At 37.8% G+C, this 27,943-nt stretch overlaps 1 protein-coding gene and 1 long non-coding RNA gene across 9 annotated transcripts in view; one reads left to right on the top strand and one right to left on the bottom strand.

Annotated features, from left to right (window-relative positions):
- LOC123567452 (uncharacterized) overlaps positions 1-27,943 on the bottom strand; it is a 59,198-nt gene that overhangs the window by 20,624 nt on the left and 10,631 nt on the right. The gene's annotated exons all lie outside the window — the stretch shown is intronic.
- On the top strand, positions 49-26,246 carry CLEC2D (C-type lectin domain family 2 member D). 8 transcript variants are annotated; one of them, XM_074006245.1, is made up of 6 exons: positions 49-136; positions 10,456-10,517; positions 11,182-11,292; positions 18,471-18,655; positions 23,697-23,800; positions 25,619-26,246. In XM_074006245.1, the coding sequence occupies exons 3-6, from the start codon at positions 11,247-11,249 to the stop codon at positions 25,755-25,757; spliced, it is 474 nt and encodes a 157-aa protein (XP_073862346.1). In that variant the 5' UTR covers positions 49-136; positions 10,456-10,517; positions 11,182-11,246; the 3' UTR covers positions 25,758-26,246. The 8 variants fall into 8 exon arrangements, with proteins under 8 accessions (XP_073862346.1, XP_073862348.1, XP_015285847.3 ...); XM_074006247.1 differs by having other exon boundaries at positions 10,456-10,553; positions 11,182-11,208; XM_015430361.4 differs by having other exon boundaries at positions 10,456-10,553.

Genomic DNA, 27,943 nt, shown 5'->3' with positions numbered 1-27,943 from the left:
TTCGTTTTGTTTCGAATCATTCTTGGGGTTGAAAACAGACTGTGGTTTAGATCACTCATGGTAACTGGAAGCAAAATGCATGACAGTAACAATGTGGAGAAAGACATTGCACCATCCGAATTGCCTGCAAATCCAGGTAAAAAGCTGGGATGTAGAGTAAACGTGAGGACTGGAATGGGAAGGTAGCGGTAGTGATGGGCTCACACAGGTAAGGTACTGATCCAGTAAGAAGTTTTCAAGGATAAGAGATGGAATGTGGGAGTCTATAAATTGGCTTATAATTCATGTGAAATATGCATATATTTATATTCACAGTTGTAACAACTAAGGAGAGGGAACAATGAAACATGTAAGACAATGAGATAAGGTTAAGTTTATGATTGAAAATAAAAATAGTGAATTTCACTAAAAAAAAAACTACAAACTCTAAAGTGTTACTCAGATACAAGATACTATCATTATTACATAGGTAGAAAACCTACCATGGAAGCTCATAAGAGAGAAAAGGTAGAAAATAGTCTGTAAAGGACATTTACAAATCAACAAAGTAAACAAAGGTTGAAGTAAAAACTTAGGGCATTCTAATGTAATTATGTTAGATTGGATGCACTGGAACTATATAGAGAGAGAGCTTTATATGATGATTTATATGATGACTTAGTAAGTGAAAAGCTTTATATGATGATTTAGTAAGTGGAAAAAAAAAGTCTTTTGCCACAGTTAGAGAAAATCAAGGTTTTATAACTTAGGACTTAAAAGTTTGGAGTTTTTTTCCTCCCATCTTAAAAGGTAATCAATTTAAAGAAAAGGTAATTCAGAGGGGGAAAAAGATGAACTCTAAATGTTGTTAAATGACTTAATTTGTTTCTTCACTCATTGGGTATTTTGAGCATTTTATACCAACTGCTTTGAAGTATTTGTCAGATAGTTCCAACATCTCTGTCATTTCCCTCCTTGGCTTGTACTGTCTTTCCCCACTGAAGTTTACATTTTCATGGTTCTTCATATGCTGTGTAATATTGGACTGTAATTTGAACTTTTGAATAAATATTTAGTTAGACTGGATCTTATTTAAATTTTGGAGAATATTGATACTATTGTTTTAGCAAGCAATCACACTGGTGGGATGAAGACAATCTGTGGGATCTGGTTCCAATGTCAGTTCCATTCTGAAAGCCTTTGTAGAGCTTTTCAGGTATATGCCTCAACCCGGGGTGAAACTGGCAACTGCGCAATGCTCTATTCATTAGCTCGGGTCTTAACATCTTTAGTATGCCAATTAGAAACACATCTAGGCATGCATAAGTTGAGGGGCAGGTGAATCCAGGAGTTTATAAATAATGTTCATGGATCTCTTTCTAACGTTTCTCCCTCTTCACCATCTGACCAGTACTTTCAGGTTCCCAGGGGCTTCTCCTTTCCATCCTCCATGAAACGCGGGGCTCCTTTTATTCTGATGAACCATACACTTCTGCAGTCATTTCTGCATCTTTAAACTCATGTGGCAGAAGGACAGCGAGAAAGAAGAAAAAAAAAGCAAGAGGTTTGGCCCCACTCTCATGGAGCCACAACTCTACTGAATGGAGAGGACTGACTTTTCTTTTCTTTTTATTTCTGAGACGGAGTCTCGCTCTGTCTCCCAGGCTGGAGTGCAGTGGCCGGATCTCAGCTCACTGCAAGCTCCGCCTCCCGGGTTCACGCCACTCTCCTGCCTCAGCCTCCCGAGTAGCTGGGACTACAGGCGCCCGCCACCTCCCCTGGCTAATCTTTTGTATTTTTAGTAGAGACGGGGTTTCATCGTGTTAGCCAGGATGGTCTCCATCTCCTGACCTCGTGATCCGCCTGTCTCGGCCTCCCAAAGTGCTGGGATTACAGGCGTGGGCCACCGCGCCTGGCTGAGGATTGATCTTTCTCAAGGTTTTGGCTATTGCATGTTGCTGTAGTTTCCACTACCATCATCAGATTGCCTGAGGTTTGAGGCACATGGCAGTGTAGACAAGAGAGAGGGAGAAAAAATAAATGTGGTGTTTTCAAACTCTATTTGAGGTAGGAGTTTGCTTTTTTGTTCCTCAAACCATACCTCTAGTGCTTCTCCTGGAGCCCTCTATTTTTATGCTGACAGATGCTCAATTCCATGTTTCTGGCTGTATTAAGTTCAGGGCAGTGATGTTAGAGGAGGGAAATTTAAATTCACCACTGGTTTGATGGCTCTTTAAATTTGGATATTCTTGTAAGATCTGCTGCTAGTATATCCTTTTTCCTTTTGCTCTTTTTTTGGTTTAAAGACCATATTTTTAGAGCCATTTTGGGATCACAGCAAAATTGTGAGAAAGATAGTTTTTTTGTTGTTGTTTGTTTTTCATTTTCTCCTTGTTGCCACACATACATGGACTCTGTCTTAGCCTGTTTTGTGCTGCTATTACAGAATACCCAAGACTGGGTAATTTATAATGAACAAAATCTATTGGCTCATAGTTCTGGAGGCTGGAAAGTTCAAGACTGAGAGACACATCTGGTGAGGGCCTTTTTGCTCCATCATCCCATGGCAGAATTTGGAAGGGCAAGAGAGCACATGCATAAGAAAGAGAGAGAGCAAGAGGCACCAAACTTGCTTTGATAACAAATCCACTTTCGTGATAGTAAACCCACTCCCATTATAAGGACATCATGGCCTGATTCCCTCCCTGGCTCTTTCAAGTACTCCAATCAGTGGTAGGTTCAGTCTTTTTACATAGTCCTGTAGTTCTTGGAGGTTTTGTTCATTCCTTTTCATTCTTTTTTCTCTAGTCTTGTCTGTCTGCCTTATTTCAGCAAGATAGTCTTTAAGCTCTGGTATTTTCTCTTCTGCTTGGTCAATTTGGCTATTGATACTTGTGTTTGCATCATGATGTTCTCGTGCTGTGTTTTTCAGCTCCATCAGGTCATTTATGCTCTCGCTAAACCGGTTATTCTGGTTAACAGCTCCTGTAATCTTTTATCATGCTTCTTAGCTTCTTTGCATTGGGTTAGAACATAATGCTGTAGCTCGGAGAAATTCATTATTACCTACTTTCTGAAGCCTACCTCTGTCAGTTCATCCATCTCAGCTTCAGCCTCGTTCTATGCCCTCGCTGGAGAAGTGTCGCGATCATTTGGAAGAGAAGAGGCATTCTGGCTTTTGGAATTTTCAGGGTTTTTGCATTGTTTTTTTCCTCATCTTTGTGGATTTATCCACCTTTGATCTTTGAGGCTGATGACCTTTGAATGGGGTTTTTGTGGAGTCTTTTTTGTTGATGTTGTCTTTGTTACTTTCTGTTGGTTTGTTTATCTTCTAACAGTCAGCCTTTCTGCTGCAGATCTGCTGCAGTTTACTGGGGAGCCACTCCAGACCCCGTTCACCTGGGTATCACCAGTGGAGGCTGCAGAACAGCAGATCGCTGCCTGCTTCTTCCTTCGGAAGTTTCGCCCCTGAGGGACACTGGCCTGATGCCAGCCGCAACGCTTCTGTATGAGGTGTCTGGTGACCCTTGTTGGGAAGTCTCACCCAGTCAGGAGGCACAGGATCAAGGACCCGCTTATGTAGAGAGTCTGATGTTCCCTTAGCAGAGCTGGTGTGCTGTACTGGGGGAATCCCACTCACCCGGTTCATCTGGTCTCTTCAGAGTCAGCAGGAAAGATTAAGTCTGCTGAATCTGAAACTGCCTCTCCCCTCAGGTACTCTGACTCAGGGAGATGAGAGTTCTGTCTGTAAGCCCCTGACTGGAGCTGCTGGAATGCTTGCAGGAATGGCCCGCCTGGTGAGGAGGGATGGCTCAGGGTCCCACCTAAAGAGGCAGTCTGGCCACAACCTGCCACAGCACTTTGCTGCACTGTGGGAAATTTGGCCCAGTCCAAACCTCTCAGGCTCCTTTGCACTGTCAGGGGCAAACCGCCAACTACTGGTGGTCACCCCTCCCGGCAGGAACTTGGTCATTCCAGGCATACTCCAGACTACTCTGCTGGCAGCGGGGATCTCAAGTCAGTGGGTCTTAGCTTGCAGGGATCCACAGGAGTAGAACCCATTGATTGAGACTGCTGGGCTCTCCTCCTTGGCTTCGGCCCCCTTTCCATGGGACTGGATGGTTCTCCTGCCTCACTGGAGTTCCACGAACCACTGGAGCATGTAAAAACTCCCGCAGCTCAGGGCCTGCCTAAACAGCCACCAATGGGAGTGGCTGTCATTGGTTTGCCCAAGTTTGTGCTTGAGACCCAGGGCCCTGGTGGTGTAGGCTCATGAGGGAATCTTCTGATCTGCAGATTGCAAAAATCTGTGGGAGAAGCATAGTACCCCTGGTGGGTAGGACAGACCCTCCCCACTTCCCTTACCTCAGGGAGGCAGGTCTCCCCGCCCTGGGCAACTCCTGGGTGAAGTCACACCCCACCTGCTTTCTCCTTGCTTTCTGTGGGTTGCACCAGCTGCCCAATGAGATGAACTTGGTACCTCAGATGGAGATGCAGAATTCACCTGCCTTCCACATTCATCTCACTGGGAGCTTCAGACCAGAGCTGTTTCTATTTGGCCATTTTGGCCCCTCCCGTCAAGTATGTTTTCTTTTGTAAGAAACTGCCAAAGTGGCTGTAGCATTTAGCTTTCTTACCAGTAATGCATGAGACTTCCGGTTGCTCCACATCCTTGCCAGCATTTGATATTGTTAGTGTTTTAATGTAACACTTAAGTAATATGTAATGATATCTCATTGTTTTAACTTGCAATTCTCAAAGGACATATGATATTAATAATTTGTCTTCTCATTATTTTGATTATGTCTTTTGCAGATCAAAAGTTTTTAGTTTTAATGAAGTCCAGTTTATCAGTTCTTTCTTTCATGGATTGTGCCTTTGGTATGATATCTAAAAAGTCATCACCATACCCAAAGTTATCTAGGCTTTCTCTTATGTTATCTTCTATGAGTTTTACAGTTTTGTGTTTTACATTTAGGGCTATGATACATTTTGATTTATTTTTGGGAAAGAGGCAAAATCTGGGCCTAGATTCATTTATTTGTATGTGGGTGTCTAGTTGTTCAGCATCATTTGTTGAAAAGACTATCTTTTCTTAATTGTATTGCTTTTGCTCTTTTATCAAAGATCAGTTGACTATATTTATCTGGGTCTATTTATTTTTAGTCTACTTCTCTGCTTTCTATCCTTTTTCATTAATATATTTGTCTTTTTTTTTTTTTAAGAGTCGGAGTCTTGCTCTGTCGCCCAGGCTGGAGTGCAGTAGCGCGACCTCGGCTCACTGCAAGCTAAGCTCTGCCTCCTGGGTTCACACCATTCTCCTGCCTCAGCCTCCCAAGTAGGTGGGACTACAGATGCCCACCACTACCCCCAGCTAATTTTTGTATTTTTAGTAGAGACGAGGTTTCACCATGTTAGCCAGGATGGTCTCAATCTCCTGACCTCGTGATCTGCCTGCCTCGGCCTCCCAAAGTGCTGGGATTACAGGAGTGAACCACCACGCCCGGCCTTATTTGTCTATTCTTTAACAAATACCACATTGTCTTGATTACTGTAGCTTCAGAGTAAATCATGAAGTCAGGTAGTATCAGTTGTTTAACTTTGCTCATCTCCTTCAATAATGTGTTTGCTTTTCTGGGTCTTTTGCTTATCTATACAAACTTTAGAATCAGTTTGTTGATATTTGCACAATAACTTGCTGAGATTATTACTATCATTGCATTTAATCTGTAGATTAAGCTGGGAAGAATTGATATCTTGGCAATGTCGAGTCTTTCTCTCCATGAACACAAAATACTTCTCCATTTATTTAGTTCTACTTTGATTTCATTCATCAGTTTGTAGTTTTCCACATATAGATTTTGTACATATTTTGTTAGATTTATACCTAAGTATTTTATTTCTTGAATGCTAATGTGTATGGCACTGTGTTCTCACATAAAAGTCTGTTTGTTTCTGGCATATAGAAAAGTGATTGACTTTTGTAGATTAGCCATGCATTCTACAACCTTACATATCAATAACCTTGCATATCAGTTCCCAGAATTTTCAATTCTTCAGGATTTTCTACATGGATGATTATGTCATCTGCAGAGAAATACAGTTTTATTTCTTACTTTCTCATCTGTGTACCTTTTATTTCCTTTATTTCCTTTTCTTGTCTTACTGTGCTATCTAGCACTTCCAGAACAATGTCGTGAAGCATTGGTGAGAGGGACATCTTTGCCTTGTTCTCGATCTTAATGGGAAAAATTCAGGTTTCTCACCATACTTGAGGATGTTAGGTGTAGATTATTGTAGATATTCTTTATTAAGGTGAAGAAGTTCTTCCCTATTTCTAGTTTACTGAGAGTTTTTGTCACAAATCCATGTTGAATTTTGTTTACTGAGAGTTTTTATCACAAATGGCTATTGAATTTTGTTAAATTTTTTCGTATATATTGATATAATCAAGTGAATTTTTTAGCTTGTTAATGTTATGGATAACAATTGATTTTTGAATGCTGAACTTGCCTTAAATAGCTGAAATAAATTTCACTTCATCACAGTGTATAATTCTTTTTATACATCATTGGATTGGATTTGCTAAAGTTTTGTTGAGGTTTTGCATCTATGTTCATGGGGTATAGTGGCCCATAGTTTTCTTTTCCTGTAATGTCTTAATCTGATTTTCCTATTAGGATAAAGCTGGCCTCATAGAATGAGTTAAGAAGTGTCTCTCTGCTCTGACTTGTAAAACAAATTATAGAGAATTGGTATAATTTTTTCCTTAAATGTTTGGTTGAATTCACCAGCAAGTCCATCTTGACATGGTGCTTTCTGTTTTGGAAGGTCTTCTGTATATAACTTCTGTAATAAATGTAAACATATTTAGGTCATCTATTTCTCCATGTATGAGTTTAGAGAAATTATGTCTCTCAAGTGACTGATCCTCTGTGTGGACATAGAACTGTCCATTTTAGCATCCATGGGATCTGTAGTAATAGCTACTTATTTATTTCTGATACGGGTAATTTGTGTCCTTCCTCTTTTCTTCTTAATCACCCTGGCTAGAGCCTTATGCATTATTTTTAATCTTTCAAAACCTAGTTTTGGTTGTGATAACTTTTTCTATTAATGTCCCATTTTTTATTTTTGCTCTAATTATTTCTTTTCTTCTGTTTACTTTGTACCTGATTTGCTCTTCTATTTCTAGTTTCCTAAGGTATAAACTTAGCTAATTAATTTTAGATCTTTATTTTTTTCTAATAGATGCATTCAATGCTATCAATTTCTCTTTAAACAATGCTTTTACTGTATCCCACAAGTTTTGTTAAGCTGTATTTTCATTTTCATTTAGTTGAAATATTTTAAAATTTCTATTGTGATTTCTTCCTTGACCCATATGTTGTTTAGAAACATATTGTTTAATCACCACATGTTTATGGAGATGAGTGGGATTTAAAACTTTTCTTTGTTATTGACTCTAATTTATTTACATTGTGGTCTGTATGATTTCTATTTTGTTAAATTTGCTACGGTATGTTTTACAGCCCAGAAGGTGGTCTATTATGGTGACTATTCCATGTAATCTTGAGAGTGTATATTCTGCTGTTGTTGCACAAAGTAGTCTATAGATGTCAATTATATTCAGTTGATTGATGGTGTTGCTGAGTTCACCTAAGTTCTACTGATTTTCTCCCTGCCGGATCTGTGCATTTCTTTCTTTCTTTCTTTTTATTTTTTCTATTTTGTTGTTTTTGAGACAGAGTCTCGCTCTGTCACCCAGGCTAGAGTGCAGTAGTGCAGTCTCATCTCATTTCAACCACTGCTTCCCGGGTTCAAGCAATCCTCCCCCCTCAGTCTCCTGAGTAACTGGGAATACCAGCACATACCACCACACTTGGCTCATTTTTGTCTTTTTGTAGAGACAGAGTTTTACCACATTGCCCAGGTTGGTCTTGAACTCCTGAGATCAAATAATCCAGTCTTTTTGGCATCCCAAGGTGCTGAGATTACAGGCATGAGCCACTGTACCCTGCTGGATCTGTGCATTTCCAATAGAGTGTTGTTGAAATCACCAACTAGGAAAATTAATTCATTGATTTCTCCTTGCAGTTCTATTAATTTTTGCCTCATGTAGTTAAATACTCTCTTGTTAGGTGCATGCACATTTAGGTTTGTTATGTGGAAACATAACATAGTTTCTTGGAAAACTAATTCTTATACCATTATGCAATAATTTTCATCATTCCTGATAAATTTCCTTGCTTTGAGGTTTGTTCTGTTTGAAATTTGTATAGCTTCTCCTGCTTTCTTTTGTTTGTACCAGTATGATATATATACATATATATATATTTACAATCCATTTACTTTTAGTTTTTATATTTAAAGTGCATTTCCTGCAGATATCATGTAGTTTAATCTCTGATTTTTAACTGGTGCATTTAGATCATTGATATTAAACTGATTATTAACATAGGTGGATTAAATATCTACCATATTTCTTTCTGTTTTCTATTTTTTGCCTTTGTTCTTTGTTTCTATTTCGTTTTTCACTCTCTTCAGAGACAGAGTCTCATTCTGTTCATTAGGCTGGAGAGTGATGGTGTAATTATAGCTCCCTGTACCCTTGAAATCCTAGGCCCAAGTGATTCTCCCACCTAAGCCCTGAGTACCTGGTATTACAGGCATATGCCACAAAGCCTGGCTAATTTTTATTTAATTTTTGTAGAGAGAGAGTCTTGCTACGTCTCCCAGTCTGGTCTTGAACTTCTGGCCTCAAATGATCCTCCTGCCTCAGTGTCCGAAAGGGTTGGGATTATAAGTGTAAGCTACCACACCCAGCCTTGTCTTCCATTTTTTTCCCTGTATGTTTAGTTTTTAACTTAGCATTTATAAAGTTCTATTTTTTTCTCATTCTTGGTATATCAATTATACTTTAAAAAATGTGATTTTAGGCCAGGCGTGGTGGCTCAAGCCTGTAATCCCAGCCCTTTGGGAGGCCGAGACGAGCAGATCACGAGGTCAGAAGATCGAGACCATCCTGGCTAACACGGTGAAACCCTGTCTCTACTAAAGAATACAAAAAACTAGCCAGGCGAGGTGGTGGGCACCTGTAGTCCCAGCTACTCGGGAGGCTGAGGCAGGAGAATGGCGTGAACCTGGGAGGCAGAGCTTGCAGTGAGCTGAGATCCAGCCACTGCACTCCAGCCCGGGTGACAGAGCGAGACTCCGTCTCAAAAAAAAATGTGATTTTAGTGGTTACCCTAGTGTTTGCAATATACACTCACAACTAACATAAGTTTGCTTTCAAATAATACTATACCATTTCACAGGTACTGTGAGTATCTTCTAATAAAAAAATCCTAATTCCCTGCTTTTATCCCATGGGTCATTTCTGTTATTTATTTTATTTACATATAAGAATACATAAGCATATAAATCTATATATATAAGCACACATATTTAATATATTGGTACTATTATTATTTTGAACAAATTGTCATTTGTTAGATCAATTAAGAATAAGAAAAATAAATAGTTTTATTTTACCTTCACTTATTTTTTATATACTTCCTTTTTCATATAATTTATGTTTCTAACCTGTATAATTCTCTTTCCATTTAAAATAATTGCATTTACCTTTTTTGTTTTTTGATATAAGACAGGTCTACTGGCAACAAGTTATCTCAGTGTTTGTCTAAAATAGTATTTGTTTGTCATTCATTTTGAAGAATTTTTTAGGCTAAAGAATTCTAAGTTAATAAGGTTTTTTTCTCTTAATACTTTAAATATTTGTTTCCACCGTCTTCTTACTTGCATGGTTTTTGAGGAGAATGTAAAAGTCATTTTTATCTTTGTTTCTCTACATGTAGAATTTATTTTCCTCTGGATTCTCTTATGATTTCTTAAATATTTTATAAAGGGGGTACAGGGACATATGTGAACTCTATATTTTTCATTCAGTATTTCTGTCAACTTAAACTGCTAAAAACTAAAATCTGTTGATTAAGACAAATATCTTGGGAAACATCAGTGTAAAGCTTGCTAATGTCTCTAGTGTTGCGGGGAATGTTAGAGAAAAATACGCCTCTTTAGCTAAGGACAAATCTAGATAAATTAACTAGAAGTGTGAATTGTATACAAGAGATTCTGTCAGAACAGGGTTCCAATAATAAACTTTATAAGAGGTTTTAGATAACCTAAGACATTTTGAAATATAACACAGATACAGGAAATTATACAATACAAATATGTAGCTTGATTAATTATTGTAAGATAAACACCTTTGTTGACTCCTGATATGGCCTAGCTGTGTCTTCACCCAAATCTCATCTTGAATTGTAGTTCTCATAATCCCCACTTGTCATGGGAGGGACCCAATGGGAGATAACTGAATCATGGAGGTGGTTACCCTTCATGCTGTTCTCGTGATAGTGAGTGAGTTTTCGTGAGATCTGATGGTTTTATAAGGGGCTTTTACCCCTTTGTTAGGCACTTCTCTCTCCTGCTGCCACGTGAAGAAAAACATGTTTGCTTCTTCTTCCATCATTATTGTAAGTTTCCTGAGGCCTCCCCAGCCATGCAGAACTGTGAGTCAATTAAACTTTCCTTTTAAATTATCCAGTCTCGGGCAGTTCTTCATAGCAGTGAGGATGGACTAATACAACTACTAACATTGTCTGAGAAAGATCCTTGTTATGTGGCTCAGAGACCTTCTATGTATTCTGAACTATTCACTCTCCTATCCTTCCAAGAATAACACTAATTTGACCTCTACCATAATCACTTTATCATTTCAGTTTTGCCTTTTTTCCTCCAAAACAATGCCTTTTAAGTCTATTTTAATCAATAGATCTCCTCTTAATATCATTTAAAAATATTTCTTTACATTTTTAGACAGGAATCAGAATAACTTGCTATGTTGAATTTCCAACGATTTGGATGTTGATTTCATTCCTGTGGTTTAGTTGACATGAATCTCTCCAATTGAAAGGGTAACCTGAATATGGTAGCTGGAAAGTTAAAATCAATTCTTTTAACTTTTGAAAATGATTACACTGTAGAGATAGAATAGTAAGTTCATAAGATGACAGGTCATTTGCATCCTCTAGTGAAAAGGGAAGGAATTAAATAAAAATAACATTTTGATGGTTAATGTTTCTGGCAGTATTATGTATGTATTTAATTGCTAAAATGTTTTTCAATAATTTTTTCCAGGTTATCGGCATTCAAAAGAGCATTCTGGTAAAGCTACCTTAATTTGGCCTTTATTTTTCTTAATCATGTTTCTGACAATCATAGTGTGTGGAATGGTTGTTGCTTTAAGTGGTAAGTGAACTGTAATCTTCATTCATCTAGAGAGAATTATACTTGTAAAAAGAAGAGAAAGAATCTAAATAATTTTACTATTCTTTACAGCTTTTAATATATTGTCTCACTAATTGAGTTAAACTCCAATAGCTTTTTAAGTGGCATCAAAAATTTTAATTATGTAAATAGGGTTCACACTATTCCAAGTTTAGTGAAATGATCAGAATCTTCAGAAGGTAGAAGACAGACCACTATTCCTTAAGAATACTGATGCAAAAATTTTAAAAAATAGTAAACTGAAAAATAGTCCCTTATCCAATCTAGGGACATAGTTAATTTTACCTCCACAACAGCCTTGTTTCATGAAAAATAGCAAAACAGATGGTTTAAAGTATACAAAACTACTAAGTGGCTATAACATCACAGGCAGCCTGGTCTTTCTTCCTAGCTGTTTGAGCATGTTCTGGCCCTTGTTTTTTTTAGCATATGTAGCCCATCTCCCTAGAAAACAAACTCCTTTTAGTGATTGTACCCTAAAAGCAATTTAGCTATAAAAATTATCTTGTACCTCAAAACATGCTTGCATTGCATCTAATATAAACCAAGCTGAGACATAGAAAACTACAAAAACACTTTCCCCAAACCTCATGCCACTCTACGTATCAACCTAAAATCTACCCCCATTATTGGATTCTGAAGTAATTTCAGAGAGACCCTTCAAATACTGCTTACATAACTTAGAGTCAGCAATACTTGGAACACTCCATGTTCTAGATAATTCCTATTCATTTGCGAATCTTTTGCTTATTATCTTTTGCCATTTTGAAACCACAGATACATTATAACACTTTATACATTTATGAAGCAAAAATAATTTTTTTATTTCAGAGACTTAAGTCAACTAATTATAACTATTTAAGAAAGAAAAAATTGGAAGGAGACAATTTTTGTGGTCTGTAGATACCTCAATATTAATCAAGGGAATGTATTCTAAAATATAATTTAAATTTATAGCCTATTTTTTTTACAGTAAGCATATGAAATTGACACTTATGATTGTTTTCCTTTATTATCCATTATGTGTTTCTCTTCCTTTCAGCTAGCACTTTGACTGGAAATGATTTCTTGTGTGGAGCCAATAGCTGGAGCCATCTTTTAATCTGGTCATTTTCTTTCTTTCTTTTTTTAAATGTGTTATTATTTATTACTTTGTATCATTTTTATGTTTTATTTAACATTTAGATTGTTAGTTAACTATTCAGATATGGTATTTCCCCATTTAGATCAAGTTTTTTTTTTTTTTTTTTTTTTTTTTTGAGACGGAGTCTCGCTCTGTCGCCCAAGCTGGAGTGCAGTGGCCGGATCTCAGCTCACTGCAAGCTCCGCCGCCCAAGTTTACGCCATTCTCCTGCCTCAGCCTCCCGAGTAGCTGGGACTACAGGCGCCTGCCACCTCGCCCGGCTAGTTTTTTGTATTTTTTAGTAGAGACGGGGTTTCACCGTGTTAGCCAGGATGGTCTTGATCTCCTGACCTTGTGATCCGGCCATCTCGGCCTCCCAAAGTGCTGGGATTACAGGCTTGAGCCACCGCGCCCGGCCTAGATCAAGTTATTAAGATTGGCTTTAGTTATAAAAATTCCTAATAGAGCTTTGCAGTTATAGCTCTGGTCCCTGACTTTTTTTTTTTTTTTTTTTTTAATTATACCTTAAGTTCTGGGATAAATGTGTAGAACCTGCAGGTTTGTTACATAGGTATACACGTGCCATGGTGGTTTGATGCACCCATAAGCCTGTCATCTATATTAGGTATTTCTCCTAATGCTATCCTTCCTGTTCCCCCCAACCCTCAACAGCCCCAGTGTGTGATGTTCCCCTCCCTGCATCCATGTGTTCTCATTGTTCACCTCCCACATGTGAGTGAGAACCTGCAGTGTTTGGTTTTCTGTTCCTGTGTTAGTTTGATGAGAATGATGGTTTCCAGTTTCATTAGTCTCCCTGCAAAGAATATGAACTCATTCTTCTTTATGGCTGCATAGTATTCCATGGTATATATGTGCTATATTTTCTTCATCCAGTCTATCACTGATCAGCATTTGGATTGGTTCCAAGTCTTTGCTATTGTGAATAGTGCTGCAGTAAACATACATGAGCATGTGTCTTTATAGTAGAATAATTTATAATCTTTTGACTATATGCTCAGTAATGGGATTGCTGGGTCAAATGGTATTTCTGGTTCTAGATCCTTGCAGAATCGCCATGCTGTCTTCCACAATGGTTGAGCTAATTTACACTCCCATCAACAGTGTAAAAGTGTTGCTATTTCTCTGCATCCTCTTCAGCATCTGTTGTTTCCTGACTTTTAAATGATTGTCATTGTAACTGGCCTAAGATGGTATCTCATTGTGGTTTTGATTTGAATTTCTTTAATGATCAGTAATGATGAGCTTTTTATCATGTATTTGTTGGCCACATATATGTATTCTTTTGTGAAGTCTCTGTTCATATGTTTTGCCCATTTTTTGATGGAGTTTTTTGTTTTTTTCTTGTAAATTTAAGTTCCTTGTAGATTCTAGATATTAGCCCTTTGTCAAATGGATAGATTACAAAATTTTTTGATAATTTTTTTTTTTTTTTTTTTTTTTGTTTGCTGTGCAGAAGCTCTTTAGTTAAATTAGATCGCATTTGTCAATTTTGGCTTTTGTTGCCATTGCTTTTGGTGTTTTAGACATGAAGTCCTTGCCCATGCCTATGTCCTGAATGGTGTTGCCTAGGTTTTCTTCTAGGGGTTTTATGGTGTTAGGTCTAACATTTAAGTCTTTAATCCATCTTGAATTAATTTTTGTAAAAGGTATAAGGAAGGGATCCAGTTTCAGCTTTCTACATATGGCTAGCCAGTTTTCCCAGCACCATTTATTAAATAGGGAATCCTTTCCCAATGGCTTGTTTTTGTCAGGTTTGTCAAAGATCAGATGGTTGTAGATGTGTGGTGTTATTTCTGAGGCCTCTATTATGTTCCATTGGTCAATATATCTGTTTTGGTACCAGTACCATGCTGTTTTGATTACTGTAGCCTTGCAGTATAGTTTGAAGTCAGGTAGCATGATGCCTCCAGCTTTGTTTTTTTGCTTAGGATTGTCTTAGTATACAGGCTCTTTTTGGGTTCCATATGAAATTTAAAGTAGTTTTTTTTTTTTTTTTTTTTAATTCTGTGAAGAAAGTCGATGATAGCTTGATGGGAATAGCAATGAATCTATAGATTACTTTGGGCTGTATGACCATTTTAATAATATTGATTCTTCCTATCCATGAGCACGGAATGATTTTCCATTTGTTTGTGTCATCTCTTATTTCCTTGAGCAGTGGTTTGTAGTTCTCCTTGAAGAGGTCCTTCACATCTCTTGTAGGTTGTATTCTTAGGTATTTTATTCTTTTAGTAGTGATTGTGAATGAAAGTTCACTCATGATTTGGCTCTTTGTTTGTCTGTTATTGGGGTATAGCAATGCTTGTGATTTTTGCACATTGATTTTGTATCCTGAGAATTTGCTGAAGTTGCTTATCAGCTTAAGAAGTTTTGGGGATGAGGCAATGGGGTTTTCTAAATATGCAATTATGTCATCTACAAACAGAGACAATTTGACTTCCTTTCTTCCTATTGAATACATTTTATCTCTTTCTTTTACCTGATTGCCCTGACCAGAACTTCCAATACTATGTTGAATAGGAGTGGTGAGAGAGGGCATTCTTGCCTTGTGCCAGTTTACAAAGGGAATGCTTCCAGCTTTTGGCCACTCAGTATGATATTCGCTATGAGTTTGTCATAAATAGCTCTTATTATTTTTAGATATGGTCTATCAATACCTAGTCTATTGAGTGTTTTTTGCATGAAGGGATGTTGAATTTTATAAAAGGCCTTTTCTGTATCTATTAAGATAATCATGTGGTTTTTGTCATTTGTTCTGTTTATGTAATGGATTACTTTATTAATTTACATATATTGAACTAGCCTTTCATCCCAGGGATGAAGCTGACTTGATTGTGGTGGATAAGCTTTTTGACATGCTGCTGGATTCAGTTGGCCAGTTTTTTATTGAGGATTTTTGCATTGATGTTCATCAGGAATATTGGTCTAAAATTATCTTTTTTTGGTTGTATCTCTGCTAGGTTTTGGTATCAGGATGATGCTGGTCTCATATAATGAGTTAGGGAGAATTTTCTCTTTTTCTATTGTTTGGAATAATTTCAGAAGGAATGGTACCAGCTCCTGTTCACACCTCTGGTAGAATTTGGCTCTGAATCTGTCTGGACCTGGGCTTTTTTTGGTTGGGTAGGCTATTAATTACTGCCTCAATTTTGGAACATGTTATTGGTCTATTCAGGAATTCAATTTCTTCCTTGTTTAGTCTTGGGAGGGCGTATGTGTCCAGGAATTTATCCATTTCTTCTTTGCCTGGGTATTGCTAGCAAAAGCTGCAGAAAAGCAAAGATTGCTACCTGCTCCTTCCTTTGGAAGCTTCATCCCAGAGGGGCACCCACCAGATGCCAGCTGAACTCTCCTGTATGAGGTGCCTATCAACCCCTGGTAGGAGGTATCTCCCAGTCAGGAGGCATGGGGGTCAGGGACCCGCTTGAGAAGGCAGTCTTTCCCTTAGAAAAGCTCGAGCTCTGTGCTGGGAGATCCATGGCTCTTTTCAGAGGTGGCTGGCAGGAACATTTAAGTCTGCTGAAGCCACAACCACAGCCACCCTTTCCCCCAGGTGCTCTGTCCCAGGGAGATAAGAGTTTTATCTATAAGCCCCTGACTGGGGCTGCTGCCTTTCTTTCAGAGACGTCTTGCCCAGAGAGAAGGAATCTAAAGAGGCAGTCTGGCTGCAGTAGCTTTGCTGCACTGTGGTGGGCTCTGCCCAGTCCAAACTTCCCCGTGGGCTTTGTTTACACTGTGAGGAGAAAACTGCCTACTCAAGCCTCAGTAATGGCGGATGCTCCTCCCCTCACCAAACTTGAGCATCCGGGGTCCACTTCAGACTGCTGTGCTGGCAGCAAGAATTTCTAGTCAGCGGACCTTAGCTTGCTGGGCTCTGTGGGGGTTGGAACCACTGAGCAAGACCACTTGGCTCCCTGGCTTCAGCCCCTTTTCCAGTAGAGTGAATGGTTCTGTCTCAGTGGGTTCCAGGCACCGGTGGGGCATTGAAAAAAAACTCCTGCAGCTAGCTTAGTGACTGCCCAAACAGCTGCCCAGTTTTGTGCTTGAAAACCAGGGTTCTCGTGGTGTAGGCACTCTAGGGAATCTCCTGGTCTGTGGGTTGCAAAAAACCATGGGAAAAATATAGCATCTGGGCCAGATAGCACCTTCCCTCACAGCACAGTCCCTCATGGCTTCTCTTGGCTAGGGGAGGGAGCTCCCCCACCCCTTGTGCTTCCTGGGTGAAGCAACGCCCCATCCTGCTTCTGCTTGCCCTCTGTGGGCTGTACGCACTGTGTAACCAGTCCCAGTGAGATGATCCAGGTACCTCAGTTGGAAATACAAAAATCACCTGCCTTCTGTATCGGTCTCACTGGGAGCTACAGACCAGAGCTGTTCCTAATCAACCATCTTGCCCTCTCTGGTCTGGTCATTTTCTTTAAACTGGTTGATACAGGAGCAGTGATAGCACAACAAAGATGCACAGATTTGGGGAAAGTCATCCTGCCTTATGGTCTGGTTCAAGGAATTACATTGTAATAGTTATAATTTGGTACCTAGTTTGTGATACCAAACCAGGTACAATACATGTTTGCCTGGTGTTATGATTTGACATTCAGATTACACAAGTTATTATTCATAACCAAGCATGATTTCTCATCTCATAAGAGCCAAATCCAAGGATAGTGATGCCAATTGGTAGTAATGATTCTATGAATACCCAGCATTCTGATCTATCATAGACACTTTCAGAACTGTTGAGTTGAAGCGAGAAGGGAATCATATAACAGAAGATGAACAGTCAGCTACTAGGTCCTCAGTGACAACTATCTGGAGAAACATTCATTGCTTTAGATCCCACGTGAAGAGAGCATTTCTCCTGATTATATAAGAAGTGGGTCAGAAAAGCCTGTCCATGAGGTATTGCTGCCTTCAAACTGTAGAAAACCTCACTAAATCTCCTTAGTGGAAGGAAGCTCACTGTACAACAACTTATTTCATATTTATGATAGTATTTAGACATATACGAGGCCTTTTCACATCAAGAAACCTTATTCACATGAGGTGTCTATGTCCTGCCCTTCATTTTACTAAGTCATCTAGAGCAGCAGTCCCCAACCTTTTTGGCACAAGGGACCAGTTTTGTGAAAGACAACGTTTTCATAGACTGGGCTCAAAGAATGGTTTGGGGATAATTTAAGTGCATTTCTTTTATTGTGCCCTTTATTTCCATTATTATTACATTGTGTAATAATATATAGTAAAATAATTATACAACTCAACATAATGTAGAATCAGTGGGAGCCCTGAGCTTGTTTTTCTGAAAGTAGATGCTACCATCTGTGAGTGATGGGAGACAGTAACAGATCATCAGGCATTAGATTCTCACCAGGAGCCCACAACCTAGATTCCTCACATGAGCAGTTCCCAATAGGGTTTTCACTCCTATGAGAATCCAGTGCCACTGCTGATCTGACAGGAGGAGGAGCTCAGGAGGTAATGAGTGATGGGGAGTGGCTGTAAATACAGATGAAGCTTCACTCATTCATTCACTGCTTACCTCCTACTGTACGGCCTGCTTCCTGACTTACCATGGACCAGTACTGATCCATGGCCTAGGGGTTGGGGACCCCTGATCTAGAGCACGTGGAGAACTATCTGTTCTCCAAAGCTGATCAAATGCTATCATTAATGTATCTAATATTTTAAGAAAGGTTGACACTGTTGAGAGCCAAATAGATACATGGCCCAGAGCAAGGTTAAGTAATTCCTTTTTCAGCTCACCCCCTGCTGAAGGCATGAGTTTGCATCTCAGTTTTGCCATTTGCTATGTAATGTATACAATTATATTTAGCATCATATTTCTCATTTGAAAAATGAAAATAATACATTTAATACTTAATGAGAGTGTCAGAGAGTATATTAGCACTTGGTAATTTATACAATACGATATAAAAGTATAAATTTTTATTTTATTTTATTTTTAAAATTTTATTTATTTTTATTTTATTTTCAGCAATAAGAGCTAACTGCCATCAAAACCCATCAGTATGTCTTCAAGCTGCATGCCCAGAAAGCTGGATTGGTTTTCAAAGAAAGTGTTTCTATTTTTCTGATGACACCAAGAACTGGACATCAAGTCAGAGGTTTTGTGACTCACAAGATGCTGCTCTTGCTCAGGTTGAAAGCTTCCAGGAACTGGTAAGAAAATAGTTCTGGTCAGAATCAAAGATTCAGGCCTACAAGGATATTTTTTCCTGTGAAATTATCTAAGAGGTAGGTTTAGACATCTGCCTTATATTGATTTTTTTTTTTTTTTTTGGGTATAAGAAAAGAGTAACCTAGCATGTATTACATTTTACAGTGAACCATCTAAAATTACCTTAACACTCCTGGCAGGAACAGGCCCAGAAGGCAAGCAAGCCAGAGGCTTCTTTGACTGTGCAAATAAGGATTAGAAAAGTACTGGTAAAAACACCATTTTAAATGTGTAAGAAGTTAGCAACATTGTTTCAAAATAAATCAAACAAGGCCAGGAGCAGCAACACATGCCTGGAACCCCAGGACTTTGGGAGGCCAAGGTGGGTGGATCACTTGAGGTCAGGAGTTCGAGACCAGCCTGGCCAACATAGTGAAACCCCATCTCAACTAAAAAATACAAAAATTAGCTGGGCATGGTGGCACACGCCTTCCAGCTACTCAGGAGGCTAAGGCAGGAGAATTGCTTGAACCTGGGAGGTGGAGGCTGCATTTAGCCAAGATCATGCTACTGTACTCTAGTCTAGGCGACAGAGTGAGACTCTGTCTCAAAAAAATAATAAAGTAAAAACAGTAAGTCAAGCAAGAATGATGTCAGAGAGGATGGTAGACTAAAAAGCTACAGAAATCTGTTCCTCCACTAAGAAAACTATTAAACTGTCAAAAACTGTCTGAAGTAGCTATTTTGGAATTCTTGAGTCTAGTTAAACACTGGAAGCATCAAGGGAAGAGTTTGATAAAAAGGATGACAAATTTTGGTTAATGCCAGTGAATTTCCACGTTTCTACTCAATAATAACTATTTTCCACACCCCATTATTGCAGGGAGCCATGGGAACTGCTGCCCATGTTCCTGTAATGAATTCCTGCTGCCAGGGTGGACAATAAGAATCTTTTTCTCCAAATATCAGGGTTATTGCTGATTTCTGCCTTTGAATGCTGAGGGGCAGACACAGAAGTAGGCTATCATTGCGTCAATCCTCATCAGCTGAAGTGGCTTCCAAAGGATTTAAATAAATAGTATGTGTTTTTCCTCGATTTGGGAAGCAGGCATTTAAGACAATTTTTGTTAAATAACTGGCTGACTGCAGAGATAACAGAACAGAGATTTCAATGACCATGCACAACAGTGAATAAAAATAGTTGGGAAAAATCATGACCAAATGACTCTGAACCACAACAACCAAGATTCGACAATCCCTGAAAAGCAAAAGAATTAAGTTACCAGAGTTACCACAACATAGTACTCATAATGTCCACTTCTAAAAAAAAAAAAACACACACACACAAGACATACAAAGTAAAGTATGATTCATTCACAGGAAAAAAAAGTAATCTGACAGAAACTATCCCTGAAGAGGCCCAGATATTAAAAATATGGGTCAAGAATGTTAAATCAGCAGTCTTAGGTATAACCAATGAGCTAAAGGAAACTAGACAAAAAGCTAAAGGAAACCCAAAACATAATAAATGAACAAAATTAGAATATCGATATAAAGGTAGAAATTGTAAAAAAGAACCAAGCAAAAATTCCAGAGCTGAAAAGTACAATGACTGAAATTTTAAAATAATTTTAAAAATTCACTGAAGAAGTTCAACAGCAGATTTGAGAAGTAAGAGATCAGAAAACTTGAAACTAAGACAACTGAAACAATTCAGACCAAGAAAAACAAAGAAAAAGAATGAAGACAAATAAACAGATTCTAAGAAACCTGTAGGACATGAGCAAACATACCAAGATACGCACTGTAGAAATCCAAGAAAGAGAAGAGAAAGAGAAGCAGAAAAATACACTTAAAGAAATAATGAACAACACTTTCCAAAATCTGGGGAAATACATAAATATATACATCCAAGAGGCTCAATGAACTCCAAAAGGGTAAACTTAGAGAGATCTACATTGAGACAAATTATAGTCAAGTTGACAAAATCCAAAGAGAGAATTTGAAAGCAGCAAGAATGAAACAACTCATCATTTACATAAGACCCTGAATAAAATTAATAGCTAATTTTATCTGAGAAACCATGGAGATCAGAAGGCAGTGGAATGGCATATTTATTTATTTATTTATTTATTTTTATTTTTTATTTATTTATTTTTTGAGACGGAGTCTCGCTGTGTCTCCCAGGCTGGAGTGCAGTGGCGTGATCTCGGCTCACTGCAAGCTCCGCCTCCCGGGTTCACGCCATTCTCCCGCCTCAGCCTCCCAAGTAGCTGAGACTACAGGCGCCCACCACCACGCCCGGCTAGTTTTTTTTTTTTTGTATTTTTAGTAGAGACGGGGTTTCACCATGTTAGCCAGGATAGTCTCGATCTCCTGACCTCGTGATCCACCCTCCTCGGCCTCCCAAAGTGCTGGGATTACAGGCTTGAGCCACCGCGCCCGGCCAGAATGGCATATTTAAATGTCTGAAAGAAAAAATAAAACTGCCAACCATGCATTCTATATATAGCAAAGCTGTCCTTCAAGAATGAAGGAAAAAATAACACATTTTCAGATAACCAATAATTAAGGGATTTTATTACCAGTAGACATGTGCTACAAAAAATACTAAAGGAAACCTTTGAGGCTGAACTGAAAGGACACTAGAAAGCAATTCAGAACCCCCAAAATAAAGAATATTCATAAAGGTAACAATAGAGGTAAATATAAAACCCAGAATTACTGTATATGTCATATAATTTATAACTTCTCCTATTTATAGCTTTCTATATTTCTATTTATATATAATTTCGTAGGCAAATGAATAAAAATTATAAATCTATGAGAGTGGTCATATAATGTATAAAGATGCAATCTGTGACAATCTTATGAAGCAGGAGGGATGAAGACATATAGGATCAAAATGTTTGCATAGTTATTGAAGCTATGTTGATATTATGAAATTATATTGTTACAAGTTCAAGATGCTAATTATAATTCTCAAGGTAACCACTAATAAAATTACTAAAAATATACAGAAAAGAAAAAAAAAGGAAAACAATACACTATAAAAAATCAATTAAATACAAAAAATGTCAGTAACAGACAACTTGAGAAATAAAGACGTATAAGATATGGAGAAAACACATGATTAAATGCCAAAAGTAAACCTTGTTTCAGTAATCACATTAAATAAAAAAGGATGAACCCATCCTATTAAAGGGCCGAGACTGACAAGTTGGCTAAAAACCAAAATAAATTAAAAAGAAAAACAAGACTCATCTATATGCTGTCTACAAGAGAGTTGCCTTAGATACAGGGACACAAAGAAGTTGAAAGTAAAAGGACTTAAAAAGATATTCCATACAAGCAGTAGTAACCAAAATAGTGTTGAGTGGCAATATTTTTGTCAGACAAAATAAACTAAGGTAAAAAATTTTACAAGAGACAAAGAAGGGCATTATGCATTGATAAAAATTTTGACATAGCAAAGTAATTATCAGTCATAAAATATATGTACTTACTAACACAGCCCCAAAATATATGAAGCGATAATTGCTATAATTTAAGGGAGAAACAAACGGTTCTATGAAAAGTTGGAGAATGAAATATTCCACTTTCAATATGAGATTAAACAACTAGACAGAATATCAATAAGGAAATTGAAAATTTGAACAACACTATAAACCAATTATCCCTAATGGGCATATACAGAATAACCTACCCAGCAAGAGCAGAATACTCATTCTTCTCAAGTGCACATGGAACATTCTTCAAAATAGACCATATGTTAGACCACAAAACCTAAAAAAATTAATACATTTGAAAAGTTTGAAGTCATAAAAAGAATCTTTTGCAGTTACAATGGAATGAAGTTAGAAATCGATAACTAGAAAAACCGGAAAAGTCACACATATGTAGAAATTTTAAAACCCACTCTTAAACAGCCAGTGGTCAAAGAAGAAATCACAAGGGACTCTAGAAAATACCTTGAGACAAATGAAGTAAAAATACAAATAGCACATTGATGGTATACAGCAAACATAGTTCTAAGAGGGAAATTTATAGCTGTGAACAGATAACTAAAAAGGAAGAAAGGTCTCAAATCGATAGCCTAACTGTACACTCTAAGGAACTAAAAAAAGTAAAGCAAAAATAAAAGTCATCTTTATGATTTGGAAGAGTAAAAGATTTACCTAAGAAGTCCCTAAATTTACTACTAATAAACGAAATTGTTTATATATTTAATTGCATTAAAATTCAGAACTTGTAATCATAAAAAGGACAGTACATGCTGACAAGCAAACACAGCAAAGGAAACCAGCCTACACTGCTGCTGTGAGGATAATTTGGTACACTTACATTAGTTTGGGGTCATTTCCTTCTTTCTTTTTGAGACAGAATCTCACTCTATTGCCCAGGCTGCAGTGCAGTGGTATGATCTTGACTCACCACAACTTTTGTCTCCCAGGTTCAAATGATTCTCACACCTCAGCCTCCCAGATAGCTGGGATTATAGGTGTGTGTCATCATGCCCAGCTAATTTTTGTATTTTTTTAATAGAGAGGGGGCTTCACCATGTTGGCCAAGGCTAGTCTCAAACTCTTGGCCTCAGGTGATCCGCCCACCTCGGCCTCCTAAAGTACTGGGATTGCAGGAGCCTGGCCTAGTGTCATTTCTTAAAGTTGACAAAAAGCATATCCTGGGGCCTAAAAATTCTATTCTAGGACAAGTGACAAGAATGTCATAGCAGCATACATTCCAAACTTGATAAAACCCTGTTGTCAACCAATAGTATAATAGATAAATTGGGGAAGAGTCATACAAAGGAGTACTATACAGAAACAAAAGTAACCAAATTATCAACAATTTGTCTCAGTTTTAAATTATCTTCTTTTGATATGTATAATATAGCATACCTATTCTGCGTGTGTTACTAAACAATACAAAATAAAAACGAAGAAAATTATGAGTAGTTAAGAATATAGCATAGCAGCAACATTTCTGGGAGAGGATGGGTTATGTTAGATTAATGACTATCATCTCTGTGTTTTCTGAAAGAATTTCCTGTTGAGATATAAAGGCCCCTCGGATCACTGGATTGGGCTGAGCAGAGAGCAAGGCCAGCCATGGAAATGGATAAATGGTACTGAATGGACAAGACAGTAAGTTCTGAAAAATCTGGCAGTAATATTTGTATTTGAATTTACTTTGCATTAAATCTAAAGTATTCTCTGGTTACATGCTTTAAAATTTCTCATTTTAAGATTAATCATAAAAGAAGATGGTGCCAACTTGTATGTTGCAAAGGTTTCACAAGTTCCTTGAATGAATCCAACACCTGTCATGGTGAGGTAGACTGACTGTGAACTTGGCTCCAGGCTTCTCTATGTCATTTTCAAACACTTTCATTTCGAGCAAACCCTACAGTATCTTTAAGTCTGTTCCTGACCTCCACAACAAAATTAAATTGTACTTGTCCTCCTGATTTCACAGGGTTGATGTGAGGAACAGAGGTTTTGATGTATCAGAGAAAGATTATGAGTGACAGCAATTATACCTATTATTTAAAATAAGATGATAGTTTTAAAATTTGTAAATGGGTAAAGTTTGGCACTAGAAAATTTAATCTCAGTTGTGTATTTATAGGATCTTTAGATTACTAAAAATATTTGAGATAATGCTGGAAAAATTGGATTCACACAATTTCACTCAACGTTTGTCTGAGAGATGAGACAGTTTTGAAAAACTACTTTCTTATAATACATTCATCAATATTGGAAATATAACTTTATTTAATAAGAAGAGCCCCAGACTTGACATTGGCAGGTTTGAAATGAGTATTTTTCTCATTAGCTTTTGACCTTGGATAGGATGGTAAGTTTTAGAAATCAGAGAACACGTACATTTATACATTGCTGTATCTACACTGCCCAGTACATTGTGACTGCTTTATGAATATCTAGAATTAACTTTTATTTCCTATTTTACAATATGGAAGTAGTAAATTTTCTCTACCTAATTCTCAAAATTTTTTTTTGTTTGTTTGTATTTTTGAGAGACAGGGTTTCACTCTGTTACCCAGGGTGGAATGCAGTAGTGCCATCATAGCTCACTGCAGCCTTGACTTCCCTGGCTCAAGTGAGCCTCTCACCTCAGCCTCTTGAGTAGCTGGAACTACATATGTGTGCCACCTTGCTTGGCTTTTTTTTTTTTTTTCCAGAGATGGGGTCTCACTATGTTGCCTGGGATGATCTTGAACTCCTAAGCTCAAGCAATCCTCCCATCTCGGCCTCCCAAAATGTTGGAATTACTGGTGTGAGCCACCATGCCTGGCCTCTCAAAATATTTTATGGATCAAATATATTGTTAACTAACCAGTTGTTGGAAACTGCTCATCACTTAAAGAAATGTGAAATATTATATGATTAAGGTCTAGCGTGTTTCAACAGTTAGCAAATCATATCATAGATGATAGTGATTCCAATGAGCAAAGAGGAGAAATTTATAATCCAAATGCTGACCTAAAATATCTGTGCCAAGTCATCTAAACTCAGCTAAATAGCACTGCAGTTCCAGTACTAAAACAGGGAAGTCGGAGGAATAAAATCAAGCATGGTTTTTAGATATAGCTGCTGAGTCTTCAGTTATTTAAGGAAGCAAAATGTTGGGAAATGGTGTAAAAGAAAACAGGTATCAGACTTCTCCCATTAGCCAGCTAAGGCTTTGGATGTACTGGAAAGAATATTACGCTTACAGACATGAAATAGGTTTGATTCAGGACTTTGCACTATTCCAGTAGTTGATTTATAACATCTCCTGCTAAGCAAAGCCCACTGACTAATTAGTCACCGCGACACAAGGAAAAACAACATTATTTTTAGAGGTTGAATTAATGTTAGTTTTCTCACTTTCTCATCTTTTTTCTCTCTGCTTTTGAAGACATGTTCAGTGACACACTGATTCTGCTTCTTCTCTTGCAGGTTTCCTATCCTGGGAGCAGGAGAGTATGCCTATTTGAATGACAAAGGTGCCAGTAGTGCCAGGTACTACACAGAGAGGAAGTGGATTTGTTCTAAACCAGATACATATGTCCAGATGGTACAGCAAAGCCCCAACTAATCTTTAGAAGCACATTGGAACTGATAACCCCATTTTCCCATTTTAGAATGAGCAACGAATTTATTTTTTTAAATTGTATTTATTTTTTGTTGTTGTTGAGATGGAGTCTCACTCTGTCACCCAGGCTGGAATCCAATGTCACTATTTCGGCTCACTGCAAGCTCTGTCTCCTGAGTTCACGCCATTCTCCTGCCTCAGCCTCCTGAGTACCTGGGACTACAGGTGTCCACCATCATGCCTTGCTAATTTTTTGTATTTTTAGTAGAGACAGGTTTCATCGTCTTAGCCAGGATGGTCTTGATCTCCTGACCTCGTGATCCACTGCCTCGGACTCCCAAAGTGCTGGGATTACAGGCGTGAGCCACTGCACCTGGCAAGAATTTATTTCTTATACTAACAGGTATATGAAAATGTACTCAATGTCACTAATAACTGGGAAAATACAAATAAAAATCATAAAATATTATGGAATAAAATGTGATGTTCTGATACATGTGTGCACTATGGAATGATTAAATCAAACTAATTAACATTTCATCATCTCACATACTTATCATATTCTGTGCTGAGAACATTTGAGATTTATTCTCTTGGCAATTTGGAAAGATCCAATACGCTATTATTAACTATAGTCACTATGCTGTGCAATAAATCTCAAAAGCTTGTTCCTCTTAACTGAAACCTACTACCCTGTGACATGTGGGGAACATCTCTCTGTTCCCCACCCCCAGTCCCTAATGGTTGAATACGCAATGGGGAAAAAATAGTTTTTTCAATGAATGGTGGTGGGAAAATTGTATATGCACAGGCAGAAGAATAAAATTGGACCCCTATCTCATACCATATGTAAAAACCAACTGAAAACCGATTAAAGACTTTAAACTGTAAAACTACTAAAAGAAAACACGGGGGAAAGCTTCAAAACGTTGATCTGGGCAATAATTTTTGGATTTGTGCAGCAACAGTGAAAATCAACAAATGAAATTGCATAAAATAAAAAAAGTTTCTGCACAGCAAAGGAAACAATTAATGAAGTAAAGAGACAACTTACAGATTGGGAGAAGATATTTCCAAACTATTGTTGGGGCTCAGAAACGGATACCCTAAAATACAGTGATTTGACAGGTGGAACCAAAGAAGCCTCAAGGTGTCTGTGACCTCCTCCTCAACCCCTGTTTCTTAATCCTCTGTTTTCCCAGAGCACAGAAGGAAGTTGTTCTCTGAAGTTCCTTTATCTGCTTCAAGTTCAGACTCACCAAATAAGAAAACAGCTACTTCTGGTGCCTTCCATGGGTTTTCATTAACTGAAGTCACATTGCAGGAAAAAGAATGAAGTCTCTTAACACACCTGGATAGATTTTTCTCACAAACCATTGTCTTCTCTGCAAGCCCAATAGACTTTGTCCCAGGCCATTCGTGTGATCTTCACCCCATTAAGTTCTCCCCAAATTATTTACTATTCTCCTAAAATCATCCACACCTCTCCATCTCCCTTTCCTCTAAGAACAAGGGTATTTCACCATCTACACCCTATTGCTTGGTGGGGTGATGACTTTGTGATTCTCTCCATGCATTTTTACAGATTTGTTTGCCATTTATCCTATTAATCTACCTCTGTCAATTGATGTTTAGCAAAACTTCAGAGGGGGAGAAGTTTTACTTTGGGTCCTAACTGTATATTCAACAAGGGGTTAATATTCAAACTATATAAGGAACTCGAACAACTCAAAGCAAGAAAATAAATAAACCTGATTTAAAAATGGGCAAAGCACCCAAATAGACCTTTCTCAAAATAGGAAATACAAATGGCCTAATGCTACAGAAAAAAAAAAAATAAACCTCAATATCACTAATCATTTAGAGAAATGGAAATTAAAACCACAATTAGATAGCACCTCATACCTTTTAGAATGTTTGCATTCTCACCCATTCTGTTCTGAGGGAAAAATTATGTTTCATATTATCTTTTCAAATGCAAGAATCTGTTCATTCGGTTTCTCTTTTAAATCTTTCTCCAATGTAATTGCTTTGTTTGCAATTCAGTGTTTCCATATTAAGATGTCTAGGTGAAGACTAGGGATTAGGTAACTCCAGATGATACAGTAACTGGTGATCTGAAACCCCAGGTGGTTACTATCTTTGAGGTTCAAGGCCGTTGGTTGCCTAGATTTACACATTACTGTTCT

Source organism: Macaca fascicularis, chromosome 11 (assembly GCF_037993035.2).
Source record: "Macaca fascicularis isolate 582-1 chromosome 11, T2T-MFA8v1.1".
NCBI classification, from domain to species: Eukaryota; Metazoa; Chordata; class Mammalia; order Primates; family Cercopithecidae; genus Macaca; species Macaca fascicularis.
The sequence above is the reverse complement of the archived record's forward strand: the minus strand, read 5'-3'. Positions and strand labels throughout refer to the sequence as shown.